A 16,985-nucleotide genomic window follows, 5' to 3' on the forward strand; every position below is an offset into this window, starting at 1 on the left:
TAACTGCTTCCGTCTGTCTTTGAGCACCGCTGCCAACGCACGCTGCTCTTACGCCGAGCATTCTGCAGTTCAGCCTAGCGCCTCAAGAGGGGGTTGCTCCAGCCTCGCAAAGCGTCTGGCTGGGAGGATAACCCGCCTTGCTTCCCGTCTCTCCCCGACTTCCCCTCGCGTCACTTCCGGTGATGACGGCCTGAAGGGAACTGTGGACGTGACACAGGCAGAGGAAAGAGGCGAAGTTCGACGTCAGCGGCGAAGGAGCTCCCAGAAGGGGAAAAGCGGTGAGCCAGTTTGGGCCCCTCTGGCCTTTGGCAGGGAAAGCTCGGCTGGAAAGCCAGCTGTCGACCATTAAGAGAAAGCAAACCCCTTGAAGCGAGCGAAGTGTGTGCTACGGGGGAGCAAGTCGCTTAACTTGTAGAGAAGCCTTCCCCGACGGGGTGCCCTCCAGACGTGTCGGACTGCAACTCCCATCATCCCCAGCCCAAGGGCGCCCCGTTGGGGAAGGCTGATGTAGAGTGAAAGGCAGGATTTATTTGAACCAGATGTGCTTAGAGAAGCTGCTCCAGAGGGTCAACCTGGGAGGAAGTGAAATAAGTGTGCCATTGAGCATCTGCAGAGTGCCCCTCCCGTATTGCGTGTGACCGCAGTCAACTCCCGCAGCCTCCCAGGCTGGGAGGTGTCTCTCTTCTCCCGCTGCCTCCACCTTGCAAGGTTGAGCATTCTATGACACCTCACATTTCCAGACTTGCTCTTCGGTGTCTGAACTCTGAGCAGTCAGTCTGACAATCATAGTACTAAATACTTTAATACAGTGTTACCTGGATGATCAAAGTGCTTTAAGCTTTCTCGGTATCCCATAAGGTAGTTCTTAATGGCAGATGGAGAGCCGGGGCAAAGAGATAGTGGCTTGTCTAAAGCCACCTAGGGAATTCATGCTGTAGATGAGATTTGAACTGGGGGCTTCCTTGTTTGTGGCTTAGTACCTCATAATGTATTAATATTGTCTGAATGTATTTGAGAGGAGTTGGATGTGCATCCCGCTCCTGAAGTATTGATGGCACTTCCTTGGTTTTCAGTCTGTGCTTACTCCCCGTGCCCAACTTCACTGCAATGTCAGACAGTATACGATGCCAGCCTGGGGCTCCCCTGCACTACATTGTATCTGCTTTTATGGATATATTTCCCAGGTTTGATCTTAGAGGTAAGCTGGGAGGTTGAAATTTCTATGCAGATGCAGCACTGGATCTGTCAGTTGTGATTCTTTTATCTTTCAGTGAAGGAGAAATAAACTGGCTTCTTCACTTTTCAGTCTAAGTTAGCTATTAGGCTGCAGCCATTTGTTGATTAATCAATTGGGTTAAACCAGGGGCGGGGAACCCATGGCCCTGCAGATGGTGTTGGACTCCAGGTCCCATCAGCACCAGCCACCATGACCAGTGGTCAAGGCTGATGGGAGTTGGAAGCCAACAACATCTGGAGGACAATAGGTCCCCCGCTCCTGGATTAAACTGTTAGGGCACAATCCTATGCATGTTTAGACAGAAAAAAGTCCTACAATTCCCATATTTCTGGGAGTTGTAGGACTGTTTTTCTGTCTAAACATGCATAGGATTGCACCCTTAGAAACCTTTCGATTCACTAGAAAGGTGCTGTGATTAACTGTTTAGGAGATTTGTATAAAATACAATACAAATATATAAACATTGGAGGTGATGGCCAGCATCGTGGAAGAGGTATTCTCTCTCAGCCAGAGTAAAAAGGTTGGCTTCATGTGCATGGAGGTGGTATGTCTCAGCTCATCTCGCATATGCCTCTATCCCCAGGGGAGCAGTTAGTCTTGTTCATCCCTCTTTCTCCTGTATGTTACAGGTGTGGCAAGGCAAACACTATACATCTGAAAGAAGAATGGTTCGGATTTTGGCCAATGGAGATATTGTACAAGACGATGACCCTCGAGTGAGACAAAGCACTCAGAATAGGGAGAACTCATCTCGACTGGTGAGGAAAGACATAAACGTTTTGTTTTGCAATGGCTTAGAATGATTATGCGAGGAACTTGAAAGGCTTCAATATTTCTGCCATGAATGGATGCTTAATTATGCAGTTTGGCTGATCTCTCCAGACGGGACTATTTTCAGTTCCAATGTATGCATCATTAAGAAGAACATAAGGAGAGTCATAGGAACATAGGAAGCTGCCTTATATCGAGTCAGACCATTGGTCCATCTAGTCCAGTATTGTCAACACTTGATTGGCAGCGGCTTTCTAGGGTTTCAGACAGGAGTCTTTCCCAGCCCTACCTGGAGATGCTGGCGATAGAACCTAGGACCTTCTGCCTGGATGTGTTCTGCCACTGAGCTATGTCTGCCACATGTGTTCTGCCAATGTCTGCCAATGTGTTCTGCCACTGAGCTGGTCTGGGTCAGACGAGCACTCTGCCTAGTCCAGCATCCTATATTTCATCAGATGCCTTTGAGAAGCTCACAAGTAAGACATGAGGGCAGTGGCCTTCTCCTGCTGTTTCCCAGCGACTGCGCTATACAAGCATGCTGCCTTTGAGCATTGCTTTTTGAATAATGCAAGCACAAAGTCTGTGTACAAATCATCCAGTGTTGCATGTTTTGTTCATTGTTTTTTCGTTGCTTGTTTTTTCATAGTCCATCGCTGCATGTTTTTCAAGCATACACAGTGAAATACGCTTGTACATCATCCCATGTGACTCACTTGCATTTTAAATATCTTCCTGTACTGAAGTCCTTCTTGAAGGAAAAGCATGAAGTGTGAAGCACCCTTAGTGTTGCATTGTAGAACACAGAGAGCAGGGTTTCGCATGGATTACATTTTTTTTTAGAAGTTGAGGAAAAATAAGCAGAACATTCTGTTAGGCAGCTTATAATAAGTTAATGGTGCAGTCTTGTACTTGTCAACTCTGAAGTATGCCCCATTGAGTTCAGTGCAATTTAATCCTAGGCAAGTGAGTATAGGATTGCAGCCTTAGACTTCTTTGATTCTATACTGCTTTTAATGAGTGATTAGTGGCTGCTGCTTTATTGGTTTCTTCTTGCTGGTGCTGCTGTGCAAACTGTTTTTCTTTTTGTGTTTGTATTACAGTTTGAATATTTTAAGACAGAAGCAGTATATAAAAACTTTAAATGTCTTCCCACTGGAAAATGATGCACCATTTGCAATGGGAAAATTTTAATGTGTTCTGTTGGATATATAATTGCCATATAACAATATTTTCGTATAGCCCTTCCAACTGTTAAAGTGTCAAAGTGCTTCACGTGCTTTATCTAACTGTAATCCTTACAACAAAAGTTGGTATTATTATCCCTCACATTGCAGATGGGGATGGAGGATGAGAGAGAGTGGCTCGCCTAAAGCCACCCAGTGAGTTCATAGCTCAGTTTCTTAGCACTATGCTACCCGAGCTCTTAGTCTGTGGGGTTTGGAACCAAGATACATCCCATGAAAATTTGGGGCAGCACAAATTGGGGCTTGTTCCAGCATGCCTGTTCGTCATGATTGCTACATTAAGTGATAACTAACATGTATAAGTGGACAATCAGAGATATGAAAGTACAGTCGCCTCAGATATAATGCTTTTCAGTGGAGTGAATTCACACATTCAACTGTATGTGTTTGCATGTGTGAATCAGACCTTGGACAGACCACCATTAATCTCTCCATTCCTTATCTCTAAAAGGGACACAAGGATGGTGATGACATTAGCTTGCTTACCTTACGTGGATGCTGCTAAGCAGGGGTGGGGAATGTGATGCCCTTCTGATGTTGATTGCAACTCCCATCAGCCCCATCCACCATGTAAGGGGTTATGGAAGTTGTAGTTTCACATCTGGAGGCCCACACTTTCCTCATCCCTGCTGTAAAGATTAGTGAAAAGATTGCATGGTACTTTGGGCACGTGAAGGCTACATATTCTGGGGTGAACACTACTACACTTATTCCTGTGCATATTTACTCTCAAATAAGTCCCACTGAGTTTAGTTGGGCTTACTCCTGAGTAAGTGTGTATGGGATTGAAGCCTCAGGCATTACTATCTTATCACATACTTCTGACTATGTAGGTGTGCATTCCAGGGAGTTAGATGCCAAAACTCTAGCTGTCATAGGAAGGAATACTGGCTTTTTTAAAAAAAAGGTAGATTGTTTTTACATGTTTTTACTTTATTTTACTTTATTTTCATATTTTTCTGTTTTGTATTTGAATGCCATACATTAGCTGCATTGAGCTATTTTTAAGGATAAAATGGGGTGTACATACTTTTAGGGCACAATCCTATGCAGGTTTAGACAGGAAAAAAGTCCTACAACTCCCAGCGTTCTGGGAATTGCAGGACTTTTTTTCTGTCTAAACATGCATAGGATTATGCTTAAATGCTGGCTATGGAATGTGCTGCATAGAGTTGTGTAGGTTTTGCATTGTTCTCTCCCAGATCTACCTCCATGGTAGTTGCAACGTTTAGGCTTTTAAGTTTAAAAAAAAAAACAGTGAATGAGACTGGACATGATGGAGGTGTATTATACTCATGATGTAGAGAAAGTGAATAGAGAAGTTTTTCTACCTCTCTCATTATACTAGAACTTACGGTCATTCTGTGAAGCTGAATGGTGGGAGATTCAGGACAGATAAAAGGAAATACTTCTCACAGTGCATAGTTAAACTATGGAATTCAGTACCACAAGATGTGGTGATGGTCACTTTCTTAAAAGTCTTTAAAAGGGGATTAGATAAAGTCATGGAAGATAAGACTGTCAATGGATATTGGCATTATGGCTATATATTACATCCAATATCAAAGGTAGTATGCCTCTGAATACCAGTTGCTGGGGCACATGAGTGAGAGGGCGCTATTGCATTCATGTCCTACTTGTGGGCTTCTCATAGGCATCTGGTTGGCCGCTGTGGAAAAAAGGATCCTGGATGAGATAGGCCTCTGGTCTGATTCAGCATGGCTTTTCTTAAGTTATCTAGGAACTGCTCTTAGATTCTATGAATGACCTAAATCAGCCCTCCAAATGTGTTGGACTACAGCTGTGCTGTCTGCGGCATTCTGGGAGCTGTAGTCCAACATGTCTATAGAGCACCAGGTTGGAGAAGGCTGGCCTAAATGGCTGCATTTCTGGCTTTTACTTTTTACATCTCTGTTTCCATCAAATAGGTACAACATCGTGAGGTTCACTTGCTTTCTCTGGATTTTTCTTCACAGGGTTTTTTCAACACAAGGACTAATGCAGGCCATGCTCCACAACAACAGCAACAACAGCCGTACCACCAGCAGCAGCAGGGCGCAAGGCCAGGGGAACGCTCGCCATTTTCAGACATCAATCAACAGCTAGTGAACATGGGATTCCCCACCTGGAACATTGGCAACCAGGTGGTGGAGCCAGTCATGTCCATCCTGTTGCTGTTCCTCCTCATGATGGTGGGCGTGCGTGGCCTCCTTTTGGTAGGCCTCATCTACATTGTCTCCCACTTAAGCCAGCGATGACAGGAACTTTGGTACAGGCCATGATTGCTACCTGGTGGATAGAGAACCAAATTTTCTTGTCGGATGTGTCAGTGTGTGTTGGAGAGTGCGTTTGTGTGTTTGGGTCATGTGTCCCCGTTGTGTGTGCGCGCGCGCATGCTTGTTTATGAACACTTCTTACCTGAGAACCTTTGTAAACAGAATTCATAGGGAACAGAAATGAGCAACTGAGAATGTAGTAATGGAGCAGTCATTTACTACAGCATCTGAAGGCTCCCCATGAGGGGACCCCACCATTGCAATTTCGCCCCATTCCAGCAAACTGTCAGGGAGTTATAGCCCCCCCTTTTTCCTTCTCTGGACAACTTTCCATGAAGAAGCAAACTGGTGGTGGTGGGTTGCGCAATTGTGCTTTAGCGCTAAAGCGCTATAGTGAACAGAAGTGGCTCTGCGTGCAATGTCTGGGGGAGGCGAAATGCGCAACTCTGCTGTATCACAAAAGCGTTATAGTGCTTTAGCGATTTTGAGACAATAAAGGCTTCATGCCAGCAATGGGTATGGGGGTGGCTTTTGCACAATTTTGCTTTAGAGCTGAAGCACTATAGCTTTAGCTCTATAGTGAATAGAAGTGGCTCTGCCAGCAATGTGTGTGTGTGTGAGAGAGAAAGGCGCAACTCCCCTTTATTGTTGTTGATTTTGGACAATAAAGGTGTATATGCTAGCAGTGGCTATGGGGAGAAATACGGAATTGAGTGTTTTGTCCTGCTGCAAAACCCCAAGGGTTTGTGCCACCCCCTTTTTGTTGCACTCAGGATTGTCCCTTCTGTGGGGTAATTATGCAGGGTTTTGATGGTGCGTTCTGGTGCCTCCTGACTAGGGGAGGCTGTGTGTGAAGTTTGGTCCCAATCCTGCAAACCTCTAGTGCTATAGAGCCACCAGCCCGTTGGGGTGGTGCTGGAAGTGCTGAATTAAGCCCCTGTACTTCACCCCACACTTCTGACCTCTCATTGGGATATTGTGGAAGATTAAAACAGGCTGCTTGCCATGTTGTCCATGGGTGAAAGAGTGCCACTGCTCAGGCGGGAGGACTGCAGCGGGACAGGGGGTGGGGATATGACTCTGTTTACACACAGTAGCTTAGTAAGCTACTTACAGTAGCTTATTAGCCTGGTCGTGTGGCGGGGCGTCGTGGGCTATATCAAAAATAAGCTACTGTGAGTTATTAAGCCACCATGGCTTAAAGTGATGTCTGAACATGACCAGTATTTCTTACGAGATAGCTAAGCAGATATCAGAAGGGCTCTGGAAAGAAGCTAGCTTGCTAGCAGTGGAAGGTTTAAAAGAAAGGCATAGGCAACACCTATTACTTTGAAAAAGTCTACGTGGATCTTCTAAAATGGGCAGGAGTTTGAAGACTGATTGAACACTAAGCTTTCTTATTCATGCCAGTCACAGGATTGACATACCATGTCAAAACTGATGGAGGCTTTGATTCATGTGTAAGAATATAGATTGTAGAACCCCACTAGCCCAGTTCACACTGCTGGTGTGAACTGCTCCCAATCCTGCACACATTGGGAGCTTAAGGGGGCACACGCTGGGGTTGTGGCTAAGCAGTGTTTGTGAGCAAGAGCCATTTTGAGAACTGCTGCCTTCATGTGGGACGTGTCCATGTGGCCCCTTTCATTTGTGCAGTCCCCATGGTGGGGGCTTGGCTCTTCTAGATGGTGCCTCTGTGTGAATGCTGTTCAGTGATGACTCTTGAGATGGTCATATGGGGGCTGCCTTAAGCGTGAACCAATCTATTGTCTCATAATGCCCTTTGTGTATGTGTGTTGCAGTGGGGGAACACTGACTGAGTCTGTGCAGTGGACACACGTAAAATGATTCTTGTTTCTACTAAACAAGTTGAATGGAATTGACGCTACGTTTCTGCATCCCAGTATAACTTGATGGAAGCACTGCCACAAACTGCTTCCTCTGCTAGTGCTGGGACTCCTCCTAGAACAGTGTGGAGGAACAGAATTCGGACAAGGAGAAAGTATTTGTAACCACCTCCCCCAACACTTTGTAATACTAATTGCAAACTGATCCTTAATACATCCCCCTTTTCTTTCCAAACAGGCTGTAGCCTACATTTCTTTCTGTTTCTTTCTTTGTTTGATCTTTGTCTAATAATTTTTATGTATTTATGTATTTCATTTCTATACCTCCCAATAGCCGAAGCTCTCTGGGCGGTTCACAAAAATTAAAACCAAACAACACACAGTAAAACAATTTAAAATATATAGAACATTAAAACCACAATATAACAATGCAACCACAATAAAACCTAGCAGCAGTGCAGGAGTTTAAAATACAGATTTAAAACAGCAAAGATAAAAATTTAGAAAGCTAAAATGCTAAAATGCCTGGGAAAATAAAAAGGTCTTCACCTGGCGCCGAAAGGAATACAGTGTAGATGCCAGGCGAACCTCGCTAGGGAGCTCATTCCAGAGCCGGGGTGCCACAGCAGAAAAAGCCCTCCTCCTAGTAGCCACCCGCCTCACTTCCTTTGGCAGGGACTCACGGAGAAGGGCCGCTGACGATGATCTTAAGGTCTGGGCAGGCACATATGGGAGGAGGCGATCCTTCAGGTAACCTGGCCCCAAGCCGTTAAGGGCTTTGAATGTTAACACCAGCACTTGAATCGGGCCCGGAAATGGACTGGCAGCCAGTGCAGCTGGAAAAGTACTGGCGTAATATGAGCTCGCAGACCAGTCCCTGTTAACAATCTTGCTGCCCTATTTTGGACCAGCTGAAGTTTCCGGATCGTTTTCAAAGGCAGCCCCACGTATAACGCATTGCAGTAATCCAGACGAGAAGTTATCAGAGCATGGATAACTGTAGCTAGGCTCTTTCTGTCCAGATAAGGGCGTAGTTGGTATACCAGCCTAAGCTGATAAAAAGTGCCCTGTGCCACTGAGTTCACCTGTGCCTCAAGTGACAGTTCTGGATCCAAGAGCACCCCCAAACTACGAACCTGATGCAACCCCCTCCAGAACAGGTTGAATATCACCTAGCCCGGCAGACGAACCACCCACTAACAGTACCTCCATCTTGTCTGGATTGAGTTTCAGTTTATTGGCCCTCATCCAGTCCGTTACCGTGCCCAGGCACTGATTCAGAACAGCCACTGCCTCACCTGGTTTTGATGAGAAAGAGAGGTAGAGCTGGGTGTCATCTGCATATTGATGGCACCTCAGCCACACCTCTGGATAACCTCCCCCAGCAGTTTCATGTAGATGTTAAACAGCATGGGGGATAAAATAGAGCCCTGTGGAACCCCGTGGCACAATTGCCATGGCACAGACCAATAATCCCCCAGCACCACCTTCTGGAATCGGCCATCCAAGTAGGAGCGGAACCACTGTAGTGCAGTGCCTCCAAGTCCTAACCCAGACAACCTATCCAGAAGGATACCATGGTCGATGGTATCGAAAGCCGCTGAGAGGTCCAGGAGAAGCAACAGGGTCGCACTCCCCCTGTCCCTCTCCCGGCAGAGGTCATCCCACAGGGTGACCAAGGCAGTTTCCGTTCCAAAACCAGGCCTGAATCCCCATTGAAATGGATCTAGATAATCCGTTTCATTCAACAGTGCCTGGAGCTGTCCTACAACCACCCGCTCAAGCACCTTGCCCAGGAAGGGGATGTTGGCCACTGGCCTATAATTGTTAACCTCCTCTGGGTCCAGGTTAGGCTTTTTCAGGAGTGGTTTAATTACCGCCTCTTTTAAAGTGGCAGGCACCACTCCCTCTCTCAAGGAGGAATTTACAACCTCCTGGACCCAGCCAGACATCCCCTCCTTGTTTGATTTAATAAGCCATGAAGGGCAAGGGTCAATTACACAAGTGGTTGATCGGACTTGGCCAAGCACCTTGTCCGCATCCTCAGGCCTCAGTAACTGAAACTCATCCAATATAATGAACATTGCGGGCTTAAACAACACCCACCTCACAGGGTTGTTGTTGTGAGGATAAAATGGAGAGGAGGAGGATAATGTCAGCCGCCTTGGGTTCCTTGCAAGAGGAAAAAAGGCGGGGTATAAATGCAATAAATAAATAAATAAAAATAAATGCTTTGGCCTGTCTCAAGAAAGAAATCTGAGTAGGGCAGGGGTGCAAGTTCCAAATGAGTCACAGGGTTCCATCCATATTTCTTCACCAAAAATGTCAACTGCAACTTAAGTTGGTGAATATCAGTTCCACAGACTCCTCTTTTGTCCCATCACTCACTGCAACTGATCACTTCTGAGAGTAAATCCCAAGCAGGGATTCATACATGCAGGGGAGAAAGGAGACTTTGAAAGAGGATACGCTGTCAGAGTCTAGCTACTGATGTCTACCTTCCTCATATCCTCAATGCAAGGGATCATTGGCTTGCTTCAAGTGCATGGAAGCGATTCAGGGTTGGTCCTTTGCAACAGTGGATTGACCTGTGAATAAATAGGCCAGCCTGCCATTTGTCATTTCTTGGCTTCGAAAATGGTTTAATTGTGTGCAGTAAGAATACTGTGGGATAAGAACATAGGAAGCTGCCTTATACCACGTCACACTATGGTCTCTCTAGCTTGGTATTGTCTCCACCAGGTTAGGCAACCTGGTGCCCTCCAGATGGTTTGGACTACAACTCCCATAATCTTTTATCCTTGGCCATGTTGGCTGGGGCTGATGGAAGTTGGAGTTTAAAACATCTGGAGGGAATCAGGTTGCCTTATGTTTGACATCCCCGGTGTAGGGTGTTCAATTTCTTGCTCCTTTAACATAAATATTTTTATGTAATTGTAAAAAGTACAGTGAAACGTCACTTCTGGCTTTTCAGTCACTTATGTGAATGGTCCTAGGGCTCGAGACATCAATGAGCAGGCAATAGTAGTGGTCGGGATCTAATTTTAAACAGCCACTCTGCTAGCTCTGTGTTTCTTGAACAGCAGCCACCAATGTTCGTGATATGGCATGCATGGGTACAGGGGTGGTGGTGGTGGTGGTATTTGTCCAAAGTACCCCCCCCCCAAAAAAAAAAACCCTTATTGAGCATGACTGTGCTCTTGGTCAGTAAGATCAGCATCTCTGATAGCAAAATGCTGATGGTATCTCCCACATGGTTCCCCAAATAGCATTGATGGTGGAGCACAGTAGTGTGGTGGTTTCAAGGGTGCTCATGTGGGACACTAACCTGAGGCTGAGTTTTTGTCAACCGCAAGCCCTCAGAATTGATCCATAACTGTGGCATTGAAAATGAACGCTGAAAAATTGTATATATGGATATGATAACCAAACACCATATCAAAGAAAACAGAACGATGGTAACACACCATTGGCCAGATTACTAAAATAAGGTACAGAACGGAAATTACTCCTAGCTAAAATAATTGCACAACACTTCCGTATGGCTGTAATCTGTTCCACAATTTATCTAAACAAATGGCTGCCAGTTCTCCAAGGAGTCCTTGCCTGTTTTTAAGACCATCCCATAATAATTAACTTGCGCATAAGGACCCTTTGCCAGATTTTTCTGTAGAAGGAAGAGGCTGTTCAGAAAGTTTAAGCTCTCAGGAAACTGAATTCTGCACCCACTACTCCATTCTGTGGTCTTACAGAATTTCACTCTATACAGTACCGTTCATAGGCAAGCCTGTGTGAATTCAGTGTAGTATCCAACGGGGTGCAATCGCTAATGCAAATAACGTTGCACTATCATAAACTAGTGCAATGCTAATAGTGTTAGCTGGTGCGCTGAATTCTTGGAGAAATCAGTGCATTTGATCCAAGAGGCTGATCAAGTCCACAGTTGCTTAGTTTCAGTAATGCTGCTGTACCAGGCGCTCTCAGACTTTTCACGAACCCTGGAGAGAGAAGTTTGAAGGCCTATGGTGAAATGTTAAGTCTATCCGTGCTGAAGAGCAGAACAATGTGTGAGCTAGTAGCTTATGGAACACATCTGTAGCAGGTTCTGCGGTCCATGAGGCTGCAAAATCCATATTGTGGCTGAGGTTTTGTGAGCTGTTGGCTCAGACATTATGTTGCACATGAATAAAATGATGGGAAAAACCTGACCCCGCGGTTATCAGCGATGTCTTTCCATTGCTGTTCTTGCCACGTGGCTTCTATGCATTTGCATCCATGAATGGTCTGGATTTCTGGAAGAAACCCCTGTCAAAGGTGGTCCTTCAGTGCTGGGAGTCCCTATTGTGATTTCAAGTGACAGAACTAATCCTGTTAGCAACTTGTTCTCACATTTACCATAGAAGTGATGCTCCCTACAACAAGAGAACAATGAGGGTGTTCTGCCAGGGTGTGTTAATCTTCAGGCCTAATCTCCTAAATAACTCTGTTCCCATGGCAGGTTGAATTTGAGGCAAGGCTTCTTGGACTGTAGGCTGATGCACCCTTTACACTACAAGGTCATTTGCCTCATAAACTGATGTTTGGAAAACATTGGCAATGGGCCATTCTTGGTCTGGCAGGTGATGGGCCAAAGGCCCTCAGAATGACATCTTCACAAGTCTCCTTGACACATCTCCTTATTCTTGTAAGCTGCTCTGATTTAGCTGTTCAGGGGTCAGATGCCACCCATCAAAGGGCTGGATTTGGCAGCCAGCTGGTTGCTGCTGCAGAGTGTGAAATGGAGCTGTGTGTGCTTGTAAGCATGTGAGAATCCACGATGGACTTGACCCAGGGTGTCACAACTGGCCATGCCTCCCTGATGTGCCTACAGTGTGTTTATGAGCATGCATTTCATCTTCATGCTTCCAAGTTGATTACTCCTCCAAGCACTGGCACAGCCTTCCCCAACCCAGTGCCCTCCAGATGTCTTGGAATATGCTGCTTGGGGGGTCACGGGAGTTGTCATTCAACACATCTGGAGGGTGCCAAGTTGGGAAAGGCTGCACTTACAGGCTACACTGTCTATTAACCCTTACTGCTTAAGTTGATTTGGCCCAAAATTTGAGGATCTAGTGCAGGGATGGGGAATCTCTAGGTGGATTAGCTCTTCTTGGAGGAATCCCACCTGGTCCCTGGTGGTCTCTCCTAGGCTCCACCCCCACTCTGTTGATTGCAGAGGGAGGAGCTCCTCTCCCTCCTAAGCCAGTATGGAAACAGCACATTTCAGGCAAAGGGCCCCTGATCCAGATCATGATTCTGGCAATGAGGATTAGGTAAGCCCCCTACCATGGTCCCAATCTGGATTGGTCTCCACCCTACCCAGCCTGAAATTTGCATTGATGGGAAAAACCTCCCGTTGGAGCAAGTGGGAGGCTTTTTTTCAGAATGCAAATTGAACTTGCCTGTATCCAAGTCCCAGTCGCCTCTGGCCCCAGACTTGTGGTTAAATACAAGGCTGTCTTACCAGATTTCAACTGATATTGTGGAAGGGCAGCACTGAAACTTTAAAAGCAAACAGTTGCTTTTATTCTGGGGCAAATGCCAACTTATGCAGCAGCCATGCAGCACAAAGTCCACATGGTCCTGTCTCCGGTGCAAAGCACACATGGAAGGGGCAGTTTGCATCAGAAATGGGGTGGGAAGGGAAGGGGATGTTTAATCCTCTGGACAATCAAATTTCCCCTGAAAACTACCCCATCTACTTTTACCCACCTGGGGTTCTAGACCTGTCCAGAATACTGGCCAGGGGTCAGGTGATTCAGGGGGAAAGTGGCTGGAGCAGAAGGGTAAAGCTGAGGGTGCTGAGATTCCGGGAGCTTCCTGAGGCTGCTGACACCGGGCCTGCTGATGTTGCTCACTCAGCTAGGCCCCAGCCTCGGTTTCACGAGGTTGCCCAGGTCAAATCTCAGCACCCTCATTCACATTTGCCAAAATGCTTGGGACACCGAGGTTTAGATTTCCTGAGTACCATGTGCTGCTTTGGGCCCGTCGGGGCCGGTCCTTCCATTATGTAGAGTGAAGCGGCTGACTCAGGCAGATGATACTGGGCACTGAGGTGGTGGTAGCAGCACCTCACCATTCCCTTTGTGCCCCTAACCTAGCCCCCCCTGCCTCCCCAGCTAATCTGCAGCCCTTAGGTGCGGTGAAAGACACTGATCTGTTGCCAGTATGAAAGCAAGACTCCGCTGATAATCCAGTTGGATTGAGTACATGGAGAGTAGGCACCATCTTGTCCTGTGCCTCAGGCAGCCAAGCATCTTGGGTTGGCCATGCCTGTGGGCAACCCCAGGAGCAAACCAGTCCCATGGGAGGGGGAGCTGGGCCTGGAGAGCAGCTTTGGGGTCTTGTCAAGGGCGCCTCCCAGTCCAGCTGCTTGCTGCCGCATGAATAGTTTCACAGCTCACCAAAGAGATGACGGAATTTAATTTGAGATGAATGGGCGCCTCCCTCCATCTAGGTGACATTTTCATTGCAAACTAACAAGGGGAGAAATCCAATTACCTCACAAAGGGGCTCCCTAATAGGCCATTCAGAGCAGCGTGGGGGAGGGGCTTGGATTTTATTATTTATTTTTTTTAGCAGTTGGTTGCAGCCGGAGTCCGGACAGGCTGTCCATCCATCAGCTGCACAAAGCCAGGCCTGGGGAAGGAGGGAGGGAAACACTCAGCCCAGCTTTGTATGTGCGGGCTAAAAGAGAGCATAATTTGAGAAGTTCAAGGGATGCCAGAGAGGGAGTGAACTGGCTGGTTGGAGGTTTAAAGTGCCCCTTCCAACTGGCTGGTTTGCATGAATGTGTCTTTACACTTGAGCCTCAATATTGATTAAACATGGCTTTGTGAGTCCTAAAGAAGTGCTGGTGTTGGGAAGCCAGGATGGGAGAGGCGCAGAGTGTTGTCACAGGTGATGTGAAGAATGCATTTTAAGGCCCCTGTTGTGCGTGTGTGTTTTAAAAAGTACAAACTGTCATTTTTAATTAAAATGACAGTTTTTATGTGGCTATTAAAGGTGGAACCAGACACCCCCTCACAGAGACAGAGAGACTGCCACATCTTTTTCTCCCTCTTCCCTTCCCACCCCTGTAACATTGAGTAAAACAAGGTGTGTTGATGTTATGTCATTGCATTACATTAAGAGTGTATATACCGTAGGAAGCAGGAGCAGTTGAGTGGCGGCATGTTATGCTGTTTGTTTTGCTAGACCAGGGGTAGGCAAATATGGTGCCCAGGGGCACCAATGTGCCCCCAGACACCTTTCTTGATGTCCACCAAGATGCACTACCTGCCCCCCTTTATAAAAAAATTAACACATTTCCTTACCGGTAGCTGGGATTGCTGTGAAATAGAAAATAATAGATGTGTTAAGAAGCTCCCCCAAACTGAATGGACTGTGGGTTAGTCACACCAAATTGGTATAGCATCACCATGTGGAGGTGCAGGATATTAAAAATGTCGTTTCAAGGTCTTTCGAGAAAATGATGCCTCTCCTTCACTTTGCTTTGAAATGTCACCTTGCATTTCTCACTTTGGGCCCCACTGGGCCAAATGAAATAGCGGTGTTGTTTGGCAGAACACTGCAGGAGCGTAACAATACCTAGCATCTCTATTTCTTTAGGCTGACGGAAGTACTTCACTTCCATTATGCCTCAGTAATGCTTATAACAACCCCACAAGGGAGATGAACATCATCATCATCTCCATATTGCAGATGGGAAACTGAGGCTGGGTTTAAGTAGCTTGCCTATGGCTCCCTAGTGACTTCACAGCAGAGGTAAAATTCAAAGCAGGGCATTTGCAGCATTTATCCAAATCTTTTTGTATGCTTACTTGGAAGTAACTCCCACTATATTGGGAGTAAGCCCCATTGATTCTAATGAGTCATCTGAGTAGACATGGATAGGATTGTAACATTTAGGCTATATAGCTTAAGCATGAATACAGCCTAGAACAGAAGCAAAGTTTGGAGTGTGTGTGAGTCCCAAGTGAGTTCTGTTTGCAAATCTTCAGTTATTGTTCTTTTAGATTTCCCCTCAGCATTTTCCATGTGATGGCATTTTCTTTTTGCTTCTCTTTCTCTAACTTGTAAAAACATTGAATTTGAAATGTTTCAGGATAGACAAAAGGAAGTACAAGTTCCTGGGATTCACCGCCACAAGATGTTGTGAATGTGATGGCCACCAACTTGGATGGCTTTAAAAGGGGATTAGGCAAATTTATGGAGGCTAAGGCTACTAGTTAGAAGGGCTTTATACTATTTCCAGAATTGGAGGCAGTATACTTCTGAATATTGGTTGCTAAGAAGCAGAGACATCACCTTGCCGACAAAGGTCCGTTTAATCAAAGCTATGGTTTTCCCAGTAGTAACGTATGGCTGTGTGAGAGCTGGACTATAAGGAAGGCTGAGTGCCAAAGAATTGATGCTTTCGAACTGTGGTGCTGGAGAAGACTCTTACGAGTCCCCTGGACTGCAAGGAGGACAAATCAGTCAATCCTAAAGGAAATCAACCCTGAGTGCTCATTGGAAGGACAGATACTGAAGCTGAAGCTCAAATATTTTGGCCACCTAATGAGAAGAGAAAACTCTCTGGAAAAGACCGTGATGCTGGGAAAGACTGAAGGCAAAAGGAGAAGGGGACGGCAGAGGATGAGATGGCTAGATAGCATCACTGATGCAATGAATATGGACTTGAGCACACTCCGGGAGAGAGCGCAGGACAGGAAGGCCTGGCGTGCTATGGTCCATGGGGTCACGAAGAGTCGGACACGACTGAACAACAACAAATCCAATAGCAGGAGACTGCTATTGGATTCATGTCCTGCTTGTGGGATTCCCATAGACACTGGCTGGCCGCTGTGGGAGGCCTGGCATTGGACTAGATAAATCTTCAATTTGATGCATTAGGGCTCTTACATTCTTATGTTAAGGTGATTAGCATTACTGCAGCAAGACTTAAGAATTTGTTTTTTTTAAAGGTATTCCTTGAAGCTGAATTTCAAAAGTGACATTTTAAGACGTTTCAAAATTTCAACTCTGAAATGTTGAGCTGGGTGAAATGTCACTTCACTCCTAATGTAGTCCCTTGGGGGAAAAAAAGTCTTTCTTTCTTCCAGCCCTCCACATGTCTTGTTCTGTTCCTGTTCTTAATCTATACCTGACTGACCCTTGCTACTCCCTTCTCTTCCTTCTCTTTCATGCTCTGCTAATCCTGCAATAAATCCCATATGTTTACATTACTTTCCTGATACCAGTTACAAAATTCCCTCTGCTGCCATCATTACAATGGCAGACATTTAAAAGTCAAATGTAAACTGAGCAATGAGAAGTCTGATTTCTGCATAAAGGCTTCTGCTGAAACACCTGGCACGTACTTTGTTTTCAGCTAATGAAAGATCTTAGCTACATCTTGGAATTGATCTGAAAAGTTTGCTAAGTCAAATCCGAGGTTGAAGCTTCTCTCTGTGTGTACTTTTATTTATTATACAAATAAAGAAAAATGGTAATGTATCATTTATAGCAGCTGGCGGAGTGCGTTCTGATCTTTATATGTTTGCCCTTGCTGTGGCCCTGTAGGGCA

At 45.9% G+C, this 16,985-nt stretch overlaps 1 protein-coding gene across 3 annotated transcripts in view; it reads left to right on the forward strand.

Annotated features, from left to right (window-relative positions):
* The first annotated feature begins 219 nt into the window (after positions 1-219).
* The window catches only part of FAM241B (family with sequence similarity 241 member B), a 28,496-nt gene continuing 11,730 nt past the window's right edge, over positions 220-16,985 (forward strand). Inside the window, exons 1-4 of one of the 3 annotated variants that reach the window (XM_084845459.1) lie at positions 220-278; positions 1,074-1,198; positions 1,867-1,995; positions 5,229-11,576. In XM_084845459.1, coding sequence (XP_084701585.1) covers positions 1,903-1,995; positions 5,229-5,510 — 375 coding nt within the window. In that variant the 5' untranslated portion in view covers positions 220-278; positions 1,074-1,198; positions 1,867-1,902 and the 3' untranslated portion in view covers positions 5,511-11,576. Of the gene's footprint in view, positions 279-1,073; positions 1,199-1,866; positions 1,996-5,228; positions 11,577-16,985 lie in introns of those variants that run through there. The other 2 variants (XM_084845457.1, XM_084845458.1) reach the window with 2 other exon arrangements.

Source organism: Heloderma suspectum, chromosome 3, assembly GCF_057233095.1.
Source record: "Heloderma suspectum isolate Gila_16-S chromosome 3, 16-S_ref, whole genome shotgun sequence".
Classification (NCBI taxonomy): Eukaryota; Metazoa; Chordata; class Lepidosauria; order Squamata; family Helodermatidae; genus Heloderma; species Heloderma suspectum.